The sequence below is a fragment of the Zeugodacus cucurbitae genome, chromosome 5, assembly GCF_028554725.1.
Source record: "Zeugodacus cucurbitae isolate PBARC_wt_2022May chromosome 5, idZeuCucr1.2, whole genome shotgun sequence".
NCBI lineage: Eukaryota > Metazoa > Arthropoda > Insecta > Diptera > Tephritidae > Zeugodacus > Zeugodacus cucurbitae.
Window position 1 is genome coordinate 74,478,449 of NC_071670.1, and position 13,138 is coordinate 74,491,586.

Here is a 13,138-nt window from a genome sequence, read left to right on the forward strand (position 1 = left end):
CCATTATTAAATGTAAACGCTATGTCTCTTGCAATACATACATACATACGTTCATTGCAATATTCCCTTACTCTAATTAAATTTAAACTTTTCTTATTAACTGGCAAGTTTAAATCATATTTGTATCCAGGATAACAGTCGTTTTAAATGCTCTGTATCATTGACGATTTGTCATTTCACATTTAAATACAATATACATATGTATGTACGTATGTGCGTACAATACCGACTTTTATTTGCGGTTGTTAGTCGTTGTTGTACACGCAAAGTTTGGACGCAAATTTGCCTTTCACTTAACGAAAATACCTGCTTCTCGACCTTTCTATATAAGAATGTGGTACTTCTTGAAGTGTATGCAGATTATGCTTATAATTATACAGTTGATCATTTTTGTTAACACAGTAGCACAAATAAGTTATTTATGTATGCACATATGAATTGTATATTTCTTATGGTGTATATTTTTATTTTTTCCTGTCATCCTTGTCTCATAGCATTTAATTTTTTCATTCTAGTTCCTTCATTGGAATATCATGTTTTTATTTTTAAATTTTGCATTCTGAATTTCTTTGATTTTCTATCATCTGTTGATATATGCTTGAATGCCGAATATAATATCTGTGATTGAGAATGCGGCCGAGATTACGCTCATAGGGATTATTCACGAACATGGTTCACACTAAATGGCATCCCCGTAATGCTTGGAGCATTATTGCTATATTGGATACAAAAATAGATATTATTATTTGAATGTAATTACAATAATAAAATTAAGATATATTTATTTCGTTATAATTTACATACATATGTATATAGCACGCAAAATAGAAAGAATGTCATGGACATTTAGTAATGTTTTGATATACAGTCGACGTCCAATAATACGAATTATATAATGTCAGACCTTTTCGTAATTCGTAAATTCGTATAATTGCCTCGACATATTTTTCTTTTATATTGAGATAAGAAGTCGGAGGAATGTATACAAGAAATAGAATTTTTATTAAAAACAAAAACAATCAAAAGCTTAACATAAACATATTTTTCATTCGTGTTTACGCAATTCTGTATTTTAAATTACTGTGTTTGTATATAAACAAAATTAAAATGCCCAGATGCACAAAAGATATGCTCAGATTGAACAAAAGTAGTAAATTAGCGTAGAACAGCAGTCTGCCAGAAATTCCGCCATTTGACGCTGACTTTTTTTAATCTACAAACTCCTTTGCATGGCCTCTTCTTCTAGAATTCTCAGTAAAAAATAAAATAAAAACTGTCAATATTATTCTCAACAGCCCACTGTATACATTTTCGAAAACAGTTAATTGCATCCACATGTTTCACCTTTGGAGATTCGGCTGGAGCCAAAATTGTTTCTTCTAAAGTAAAAGATATTCTCATTATTCCAAGTGGTCAAATCGTTGACAATAAATTCTTCATCGAATCCGTCTTCATTAAAAATTTTGTTTCTGCACATTTAATGATTTTAATGATATTTTCTTCCATGATATTGGTTTGTTTGAGGCATGTCTCAAGACTTTCCGCCGAGGTCACAACCATTTACAATAAACTGCTGCGGTAATACAGTTTTAAAAGTCGAATTGCATTCTGATCCATGCTTTGTCGGATAAAACATTATCTAAATTCTTCCGTCTTCGTTTTCTTTTACTAACTCATAACAACAAAAGGACCTTCATGGACCCATGTTTTCTTTTCTCATGAAATAAACCGATACATGCAACATGAAAAGAAAAAACAAACGAAAAGGAAACCGATCAAGAGAGCAAAGCCTACTGCTATCGCCAAAAACATTATTTGCGGATTGAATCAAGAGAATGAAAAATACAAACAAATAAAAAGAACTCATCGTACTGAAAGAAATGAGTGAATTGAAATACCGAATAATAAACTTTTCCCTTATTCGTATTATAGATTCATTAGTGCATAAAATACTGCATTCGTATTATTGGACATTCGCACGTAGGAACTTTCGTACTATGCATTCCTTAACGTTGGAGTTATCTATTGTAAAATCAAGCGAATAAAATAAATTGTTGTTTGGATTGAACTCTTTAAAAAAAAATTGAGTACAAAGTAAACGCTATTGTTATTGATTCAAAATATACCTACCGACTGTCATTCAGACAGTACAAGTAGCTTATGACATATTTCTTATTTAACTTAACCGTGGACGAGGACACTCGTCCTATTAAGAAATAATAGGACATTATGTGTTTTCGTTTAACTTAGTTTGTAAACAAGACTATTGCCAGATTCCGCACATATCGCACTAATGTTAGATATTACAATTTTTAAATAACTTAAATAACCAATACTTACCATTATTTGTAGAATTTACACCATTACTAGGCGAAGAAGCGGATAAAATTGTTGCTGTTGTCGATGATGTTGCATTAACAATGGCTGATCCTGTAACCGGAGTTATTACTCGACTCGTACCGAGCCCAGAGCTTGCGAATTTTACATTATTTGGAATACTGACCGTCACACTCCGTCCGCTAATTATACCATTTAGTGGGCGTGGCGGAGACGATGATATCAAAGATGATGAAGATGAAATACAACTTGAAGATGACGGTGATGGAGATGGAGTTGATGGTGTTGGTGAATCACGTGTGAGTGACATGGCCGAAATGTTTTTAGCTGTCAATGATAGCGCCGCACTGCTTACATTGGTAATACTTCTATTTGCCAAAGCTACATTTGTATTTGTAGGTGACATACCCGTCGGACTAGTATAATCAGAAATTGAAGCGGATGACTTAATCTGCTGTTTGTGTTCAAACATGGCGGGAGACTTTGCAGTCACATTAATATTGGAAGAGCTATTATTCCCGTTCACACTGCTCGAAATATTGTTATTTATACAAGCCTTAGATATCACAGGTGACAAAGCAGAGGGCTGGGGCATCTAATAAATAAATTTCTTCATAAGCACGTTCATTTGAGAATAGGACTACTGTGTTAACTTACACTAGCGCCGACTGGTGAGGACATCGTCGTACTTCCATTACTACCGCCGCTCGATAACGAACTTGATGAACTATAAAGGATGCTTCCACGTCCAGATGAAAGAGACGCGGTTTCATTTGAATTATCTAAAATATGTTAAAAAAATTAAATACTATATTGTCCAATTTTGAATCTAACGCAATTTTTTATTATATATTGTATAGTACATATGTATATAGGTCTGATGAAATGTATTTTCTCCAAAGAATATCACAAATTAATATTCAATTAAAAACTGTTTACGTAAATGTGTATAATAGGTTAACTTATTATTATTTAGATTACACAGGGCTATAACAAGTATGTTGGTTAGAGTAGAGTTAGATATAGGGTTGTATATATCAAATTGATCAATCTCGCAAACTACTAAAACTATATAGTACCATATCATACACCGTGAAAATGGGGGGGAATCGAATAACAACCAGGCCAACCCACCATACAAAGGATAGGTTGAAAAATACTAAAAGTGCTTTAACTCACTAACGAAAAACACTAAAGTAAATAGAAAAGATGGTAGTACACTTAGATCGGTACAAAAAAATAAAATGAACGTGGCATTGTCTACTTTGGGTCAAAACCCTATTTTCGTGACACTCCACCTGCTTCTCATATAACAAAATTTTGAATTCCAACCGATTCGTTCGAACCAATGAAGATACTGGAACAAAACTTTACATAAACATAGCATTTGAGGTGTGGCATCACTCATTTAAAAATACCGAAATCGGACGATAAATTTTCAAGGCCCGAGATATCGAACATGAAGACCTCAGTGCCAATTGATCATTTATAATTGGAAATACCGGTAAATTTCTCAGATATTTTAAAGAAATTCAGAGGGAATATTTTTCATCTAAAAATGTGTCTCTATACCAAAAATGAGTAGAATCGGTTCATAACTCTCCTAGCTCACATATACCTAATATTAGAGTTTTCAAGCATCATGTGAGCTTTATAGCGAATATACGGGTTAATATTTGATATATCTTAGTAAAATTATGTAAGTCTTTAAGTAAAAATAGTCCCTTCATATACTATATACATATGTATAATGATTTTCGTTATTCTAGTTGACTATGGGTAAAATTGTGAGTTATCTTGATAAAATTACCTAAATAAATTGAGAGAGTATAAAATTTTTGGTTGCACCCGAAGTTAGCCCTTCCTATCTTGTTTTATTATTTAATTTTATAAATTAAGTATTTATGAATGTGATAAAACATACCTTTTTCAAAATTGTTTATATCGAAATCCAAAAAGGGACCCGGAAACATTTGCTCATACTTTGGACCCAGTTCCCGTTTTAGTGATACAAGCTTAAGCTGCGAATTTATTTTCATTTTTGCTAACTGTTCTACTTCGGCTTCAAGTTCCTGATCTTTCTTTTTAAGAGTCTTAAAAAATATAAAATATACAATGACAGTAAGAAGGATGCTTAATGATGATGAACGTTTCTTACTTTTACATATTTAATTGCTTCACCAAGTATAGCCAAATTTGATGTCTTTTTACGTTCGTCCTCCTTTAATGGAAGTTGATTTTTTAATTGCTCATAGCATTCTTTGAGATGCGCACGCCGATTTTTTTCCAACTTATTGTGCACTTCACGGGTACCAGCCCTATAACAGTAAGATGAGAACGTATGATAATCTTGATAATTTCTATATATTGCGGATATAAATAGACAATTGTATACACATATATATGTTCGTACTGTTGAACTTCCATAACTCGAACGTCTATAAATCGAAGTTCTCCATAACTCGAGCTCTTGAATTGGCAATAGAAGTCCAATTTCATAAAAATTACCTTCCGTAACTCGGAAGTCTCTTAACTCGAAGTTTTTTGTGGATTATGGTGATTCGAGTTAGGGCAGTTCAACTGTGTATACATAAATATAACGTACCCGTTGCTATTGGAACTTATAGTTCGCCTTCGACCGCTGGCACTAATCGTTGGGGTCAAGTGCATTAGTGGAGTACTAGTTGCCGAATGTTGTGCTGACATCATCTGCAAATAGTGACTACCAGTCGAGTTGTGTCGTGTCAACGATTCATCGCCTTCAATGCACTGTAATGCGGTCCCATCTTCAAGGATCATTTTCCCAAGCTCTCCATTCTTTAAAGGTGGTTGATTGGCTGGAATTTTATGGGAAAGTGAGAAACTGCGTATCCGTGAATGCGTCTCATCAACTTTTCTACACGCAATGGGCGGTGGGGTAAGAGGTTCGGAAGATTTATAAAGTATTGACTGTGGGGCTGAGGTGCTGTTGATCAGCGAAAATTTGGAGGCTACCGAGTGATGCTGATGGACTTGTTTAGGTATGCTAATCGCCTTGGACGGTATAGAATATGTATTAGCCGCCGGCGATGCAACACGCAGACCATCATTCAGCAACATTTGTTTGTTAGCAGCAGCGGTCACAACAACAATATCGCAACTGTCACTATCTACAAGTCTATAAGCTTTTGATTTTTTGTAGTGCCCATTGTTCCCCTTGGAAAGTTCCTCTTCTGTTGCCGGTAGCCGTAGATGTTCTTCTTGTTCATTAGAACATCGAACATTAGGTTGTATTGAGAATAAAGCAGCCAGCCCATTCAGTGTTGGGGACGATTTTGAATTTGAGGAAAATGCATCCTCTAAAATAAAGTGAGAAAGAAAAACCAAAACAAAACCAACAAGATAAAGTTATGTACCATACGAATATAAGAAAACAAAATATTTAAATGATGAGATACAAAAACATACATACCATGGAATGATAAAAAATGAGCTCTTAAAAACGTTCAAAATATAATAATTAATATTAAAGCCACTAACCTATAATATCAGCAACTTTTTACATATACTAATATGTGCTTGTTTAATTATTAAAGATTTTTAACTAATACTTCAAGGTCGAACAGGAAATTGAAGTACAATATGATGCGCTAATACTCAGTTTTTATGTTCTATATTTTAAATTAATAGGATAGGCATGATTTTTCTAAACTCAGTATCTTGTAACGTTATCCAAACTAGCTATTCGGAAACGGAAACCAAGTTCACCAGTTTGTGAAATATTGCTTTGTACTTCCTTTCCTTCTATTGACCTTTGCAAACTTAAATTTTCCTCGTAATGTTAGCTGGTAATTAAATGTTTATATTTTCAAAAATATGCATTATTTTCTAAAACTATCAGTTTGTTTCGGTAATTAAGTTTTACTATTGCTGTCTGAGAACTCCTTTGTAAAGAATCGATAGCATGACACGACAACTACTCGACTATTTTCCCATGTAGATCGCAACGATTTTTAATACGTTTGCCTTTATATTTTAAATTACACAATTAACTTTAGAGCGTGCCTTTTTTACTACCCAGTTCAATACTGGACACCCGCACGTCGTGACAAAGCCTCATCTGATAGTGAGGGTAATACTTTCAAGAATAAAGTCCAGTGCCAGTATTAATACTTTTATGAGTTAACTTCGCATCAGTTCATAATAAAAGAAATTAATTATTTGAAACTATATCATACCTAGAAACAACTCACTCATAACTAAGAGATTGTATAAAACTACTTATATAGAGTCCCTTAACTTATATTCGGTCCAACCTTAGCGAATTTATTTGTTGGAATGGAAGAATATTAGAAGTTCATTCACTTTCAACTTTGAGGGAGTGAGTTAAGTGTATTTTCAATTAACCAACTCACCAACAAGTAAACTACATTACTTGGATAACCATAAAGATATTATTACTATTGCCTACTAACATAGTTTTCTTTAAAATCCAATTTTACATTACAATATTGTACTATAACTCACCGGATATACAAGTTTCATTGACAGCATTATCAGTTGTAGTATTCGTTTGTATTGATAACAGTTTTGAGGAATTTATTATTTTTGGGCTGGTTTTTAAAGAGTCGATTGTTCCATCGTATTCACTCATGTTTCTGTTATTGTTTTGCTTACGTTGACTAGGTTTCATTTCAACCAGCAGTTGACTTCCAGTTAGAGAACTGTTATTGTTTGTTATGATCACCCCGTTTGTAATATGGTGAAACGTTGTACTTGCAGCTGGTGCAGAAGTGGAAACTTGAACTAAATCCGCAATGGATCGCGTATTTTTTGCGTTCATAACGTTGTTGTTGTTATTGCGAACACCATTTGCTATATCAAATCCCGTAGAGCATTGACTAATATAAGAGTCCTCGACAGATCCATTTGAGTCAGTAGTTGGAGACCTCTTCAGTTTCTCTTGATGCTCGATATACTGAGCAGCATCTAAGAGTACCTTCAATCCTGTCGACATAGCAGCTTTAATTATTTCAATTGTACGAGGGTTTTTGAACTCTGCTATGGAAAATAAATCCAATATATATGTAATTCTTCGGAGACTTTCCACTATTGGGACTGGAAAAAATTACCAACTCCTGAAGTCAATTCTGTAAATAAAGGGAAAATTATTTGAAACAATGAATCGGTGCATTTTATTTTGTAGTTTTAAAAAATAATCGTCTTACATTTAAGCAATTCTAATTAAGTTCCTGTTTGAAGGTGGTATAATACTTGTTGGTACAGAAAAAATAATAATATGTAAATGGTAGCAAATCTGCAATGGTTCGTACTATATGTTTTATTTTTTCTTTCAAAATAGCACATATATGTACATATGTACATGTTTTTCATACCAAAATTTAATGAAGTTACATAGCACATGCGCACAAATTATTATCCTATCGGAATTATCACATATTTTCTAGACTTCGTTGTTGTTAAATACATAATTAGTTCAAACAAATTGAGTTTAAAGATAAAGGGTTTCAATCAAATAAAGATATTGTATGTATGTTCATACAAACATATACATAGTTACAAATCTCAAACAAATCAAAGGAAATTACATACAATACAAACATTTTTCAACACAGTATATGCACTTAGAAAATCAAAACATAAATTTTAATAAAGGTCAAAGCATATTTATTTCAATCTATAAAATTATGTAAGATTTTATATACATGATATTTTGATTTAAATGTTTTATATATTTATTTGTTCACATAATATTGATATTAGTCGTACAAATAATCATTCATCCACGAAAACTGAGTATCTTTCAAGTACTTTACCGTCAACTCTCTTTGAAAAGTTCACCTCTATGAATATTTAATTGTTTGTTAAGAATGGGAGGTTGGTAAATTTGATGAGATATGATTGGCCACACATTGAAATGCATATATTTATGTCTTAGCAAATCCATAAGAAACGTTCGTTCAGTTCTGATTCAGTAGTTCTTTTTTAAAGTGATCAGTTCCTTAACTCTGAACATACATTTGCAACCATGAACTTTTCTAACACGGTTTCCTATTGAACTTGTTTTAAATACAACGCCCCCAATACCTACGTACATACACTTCCTCTACTACTCTTCAGTTGTAATATTCGTATCGTTGCAATTTTGTCCAATTTGGTTACCGAAAATTTCTTATTGGATATGGAAAGCTTCTAATTGGACACGGGTTTAGGCAGTTGATAGTTTTGCACTCTCTTTTTACCATTCCTTCTCTCTTATTTTCAAATGATTCTCTTCATTTACATTGGTAGAATACAGAGCTTAAGGCTTTGTACACCCTTTCTATTATTTAATGAATGCATATGGATGCAAATGAACAAAAATCTCCAATCACTCATGACCATTTTCAGAGCAAGGGATATAATTTAATGATTATCCTTATAGGTTAGTTAGTATGTTTGGTATGTTTGGCACGATGGTTGGTTTTGATTGCCCTTTTCTTACTTTAATTTTTCAAAATGTTAAATCTTTTTAGCTCACGACTCACGAAACTTAGAAAGAGCAATCAAAAAGAAACAAAATACAACCATTTGCGCGAAGCTACACACATGCACATTTGCATGCCTGTTGTTGGCTAAACTTGATTGTGTTCGTGTTCACGTGTTGTTTTTTCGTTATTGTTGTCGTTAATGTGGCGACTGTTGCTTTTGTTGGGTTTTACAGTGTTTTGTTAACTTTTGTATGTGTAGGGACAAACGCATAGATGTATTTGCGGTAATACTGATTGCCTTTGTTTGCCCTCTACTTGCAAAGTCGATAGCCACGAAACAAAAACACCAAGATGGCCTAAAAATACATATATACATATGTATCTGTAAATATAATTCTTATATATATTTTGCAGCTATTTTTTTAATATCTGCATCTCTATAACATAGATACAAAACCCACGCATACAGCTACGTACACTCACGCCCAATTGCACACTATACATGCATTCATGTGAAAGGAACAAACGGAACAAAAAGCAGTTCATTTTAACGTCATATACATACAAATATATGTATGTACGTCTTATTTTAATAAAAATTCACAAATTCTTGAAACTTTTTCACTTAATACACGTACGAAGTATTTCACTCAGACCTTTCAATTATTTTTTCTACTACAATAGTGCATTTATTTTAATCAAATAACAAAGATGACGTGTGAATAAAAATTTTGACGATGACTCGTTCGCAATTCAATTATCACGAGTATTTACATGTATTTTCTGGTTTCTGTTTTATCAAATACTAAAAAATTTCTCTTTACCGATTCGCAAATTGTATGTATGCGCGCGACACTGTTATGTCTATCTGACTTTGCCTGGCTAACTGGAAGCCTGTTTCTAGTAATATGTACGTTTGTTGTTTTTAGTGGCTCTCTCGAACACGATTATGTGGCGAACTCAACTGCGATATGGATGTGTTTCTTTGATATTGTATTGTAATGCGTTTCATAAATATTTGTTGGTATTTGTTTTTTCCGTTTGTATGCATACGACATTTGTCAACTTTATGCATCTACATACACTTATGTACATACATATGTATATATGTATGTATGTATGTTCATACGTGCAAGTACAAATGTGCCGTAATAGAACAAAGTATTTAAGTGTACGTATTTGGAGAGCGATAATAAATAAGAATAAAAAAGACAATATAAAAATGTAGATTACAAGCTAAAAGATACGTTGCACAACTCTCACAAATTATAACAAATTTCTCTGCACATACATACATACATACATAACTATGTAGGCACATATGAACATCTGCACATATTTTTACAATCTTATACAGACGTATACAGATTAATTGACTTTTAAGAGCACCAGAGAAATACATAAGTGTACCATTCAGATGTATGAAATAAAGGTACATTGTAGTATAGCAGCTTGTGTCACTGTGCTGCCATATTTTCGATTTGATACTAAAATACTATTACAGCATTCGTTTGTAAACTATTTTGGCTGATTATAAACATAAACGTAACAAAACCACAGTTTTCTTCTTCCTTGTATTTACAAAATGTAGACAAAATAAATATACTAAGTATACAACAATAAGTTCCCTAAATCTCTTATAAAATTGAACCACGATGGCAAGTGATATTAATTTTATGAGAATAAATTAAGAAAAAACTTTAGCTATCTTGTACACTTGACTATTTCTACTACGCGCATGCCCTCTCTTGATAACTGCAAGTACTTGCACAATTCTCTTCAAAAATGCAAATGTAAGACATTCCAACTCAAAAAGCAAGCTATTCAACAGCAAAATCTAATTGGACAATAATACACACAACGTACATACAGTTTTTAGAAAATATATACATATGTACATATAGCGTTTGGAAAATTATCAACAAAAAACGAAAGAATTTCGCTTAAGGTACAAACATAACAATATTGTTTTATAAAGATGAAAAAATTAGTCGACTGAGTTCGAATCATATTTGCACCATTAAACTTGTGTGTGCGACTCGATCCCTACCAACGAATCGGAAATTAAAAAAAAAATTTTATTAGAATAATTAAGCATATATTAATAGTAATTTTTTTCAGTATCAAGAAGAAATAGAAATGTACTAGAATTAGAGCCAATTCAGATAATTACAACACAAAGCCGCTTTCATTATCAAACTATCGATTTGTCGTATTCATCCATTATTATTTATATTATCCTTTATTATTTAAACGATTTCTTTCAATTGCACTAAAACTTCATATTTCTCTTAAATACCGGATAGTGGGACTTGTTTAGCAACCAGCAGAGTCCGTTCAGACAAAGCTATTTTTGTTGCAGAAACGCCTAGTTTGACCGAGAGGGTGCGAAGGTGTCAAGTAGCTCCAGTTTCAACAAACAGTACTTCGTTTAAATTAAATTTGCAAATAAACAACCGAACTCTACATTTTTAGTCAAGTTTATTTATTTTTCTTAATGTTTCTCATAGTTTTTGTTTCGGTTTATAATGCAAATATTGAATAGAGGATATGAAACTATACATTTAAAGTTTTGACCACGAAATTCTTGTTGTATTCTCCTTATTAGAGGCAATCTGCTATTTTATTTTATCAACCAGATTAACATATCAAAAAGTTAAGAATATTAATATATTAAAAAAATTTATGTATTGCATTATTCAAATATGTCTATATTTGACTTTACTTAGTATACTCCTCAAGGAAGTTATTATAATTTGTATCACAAAAACTCTATATGCTCAATATATTACATAAGTTTTGTTATATTTCATAAGTTAGACGTTCGATGATATTCGGATAGAGTAGTCCAAATAAAACCTTTTGTTTTGCCATCAATTTCCATTGCATCTGGGAGTGGGAAAGGCGTTGTACGATCATGATAATAATTACTAGGGGCATGCATTATAAATTGTAAAGCAGACAACTTTCGTGAAAGCTCTTCATCAGGTCCTGCAATTAAAATTAGAACCAAATAAAACATTATCGAAATAATGTTCAATTTGTTTACATTTCTTCAATATAGATAACTGAGAAATCGTTTTAATAATTTCACTTTACATAAATAGGTTTAAATAAATCTAAACATTTATATATGTATACAAATATAATTTCGACATACCGATTAAATACGATGCTGGATCAAATCCATCGCGTGGATCTGGACTTGCTTGCGTCGGTATAAGCCAAGAAAGATAAGCAGACTTCTCGCAGTAGTTATCAACTAAGAGACCACGTATTTGGGCGTAGTATATATTGTGCTTATCATCCATTAAGGATACAATGTCCCCGACTTGTAGATAAGTCCCCTAAAATGAAATAATACAACATTTGTGCATTTCCCTTTAAAATTTTCATACTCACTTTGTAAAACACGCTTTCCACAACGTGAGTAGTAGCTTGAGCAACTGGTGTTTTTAAAGGTATTTTTTTGAAAATATTACGCCTGCTACGCCCCTTGCTTTGAACTTTGGTATTATTCGACGCGATTTGAATGTAGCAACTGGTCGAAGTTGTAATGCTGGGCTGTGTACAGCTTTTTGCTTTAAAGCGTGTTGTTCGGGTACTTTTGCGAATTTTTTTTTCTTCCACAACCGCAAACTGTTTGCCTTCTCCATGGTTTTTGTGTGGTTTACCTTTGACTTCTTCAGTTATTTTCTCAACTTCTATTGAACAATTATTATTATCATTTGATATCTTTGTTTCTTTTTTTTCATAACATTCTTGACAAATCTCGCCCTCTCCATTGTCCGTCTGTCTCCAAAGAAGACTTTCAGTTTTTTGACACTCAATACATATAGGACCGTTTTTATTAGGCATTTCTCTAAAAATTTCACGAAAATATTTCCTTAATTAGTTGGTAAACCTCCCTTTCCGTTTTTATATTTATTATTTTAATTTTGCTAAACACTATTGACTAGCATAAAATAACAAAAAAAAATTAACCAAATGAAGTGAATAGGAACAAAAGTCGATAACATCCGTATTATTATATTATGTCTACACGCTACTTTTTATTAACCTCGATTGCTTCTCTTTGTTTGCTACAGTCCTATTGTCTATTACTGAATAGCTTTATCTTAAATGAGAAATATCCAAATTGGATGTACATTTATTTTTTTTATTTTACAAAATTGGATCAATAAAATAAATTAATGCCGGCTGCATGCCCTATTAGCCCGGTAGTTTAAGCCTATTACATATATTATCGTATAAAAATATTTCTGGAATGGAAATATTGCCTTATTCGGGATATCCAGGGAATGGGATAGTTTGCAAAAAGAAATGTCGCT

The 13,138-nt window shown here is 32.4% G+C and overlaps 2 protein-coding genes across 7 annotated transcripts; both read right to left on the bottom strand.

Moving 5' to 3' along the window:
• Positions 1–434: 434 nt before the first annotated feature.
• LOC105212828 (uncharacterized) lies at positions 435–9,769 on the bottom strand. Of its 6 annotated transcripts, none has more exons than XM_011185123.3 (8): positions 9,632–9,769; positions 6,844–7,466; positions 4,943–5,675; positions 4,496–4,655; positions 4,262–4,430; positions 2,995–3,119; positions 2,341–2,932; positions 435–715 (listed from the first exon to the last, which is right to left on the bottom strand). In XM_011185123.3, exons 2-8 carry the CDS (start codon positions 7,331–7,333, stop codon positions 675–677), a joined length of 2,310 nt encoding a protein of 769 aa, XP_011183425.1. In that variant the 5' UTR covers positions 7,334–7,466; positions 9,632–9,769; the 3' UTR covers positions 435–674. The 6 variants fall into 6 exon arrangements, with proteins under 6 accessions (XP_011183425.1, XP_011183431.1, XP_011183426.1 ...); XM_011185129.3 differs by having other exon boundaries at positions 9,582–9,696; XM_011185124.3 differs by lacking the exon at positions 9,632–9,769 and adding an exon at positions 9,464–9,604.
• A 1,502-nt stretch (positions 9,770–11,271) lies between these two features.
• On the bottom strand, positions 11,272–12,816 carry LOC105212829 (GATA zinc finger domain-containing protein 1). Its single transcript, XM_011185131.3, has 3 exons — positions 12,210–12,816; positions 11,968–12,154; positions 11,272–11,798 (listed from the first exon to the last, which is right to left on the bottom strand). The coding sequence occupies exons 1-3, from the start codon at positions 12,663–12,665 to the stop codon at positions 11,617–11,619; spliced, it is 825 nt and encodes a 274-aa protein (XP_011183433.1). The 5' UTR covers positions 12,666–12,816; the 3' UTR covers positions 11,272–11,616.
• Between the last annotated feature and the right edge of the window lie 322 nt (positions 12,817–13,138).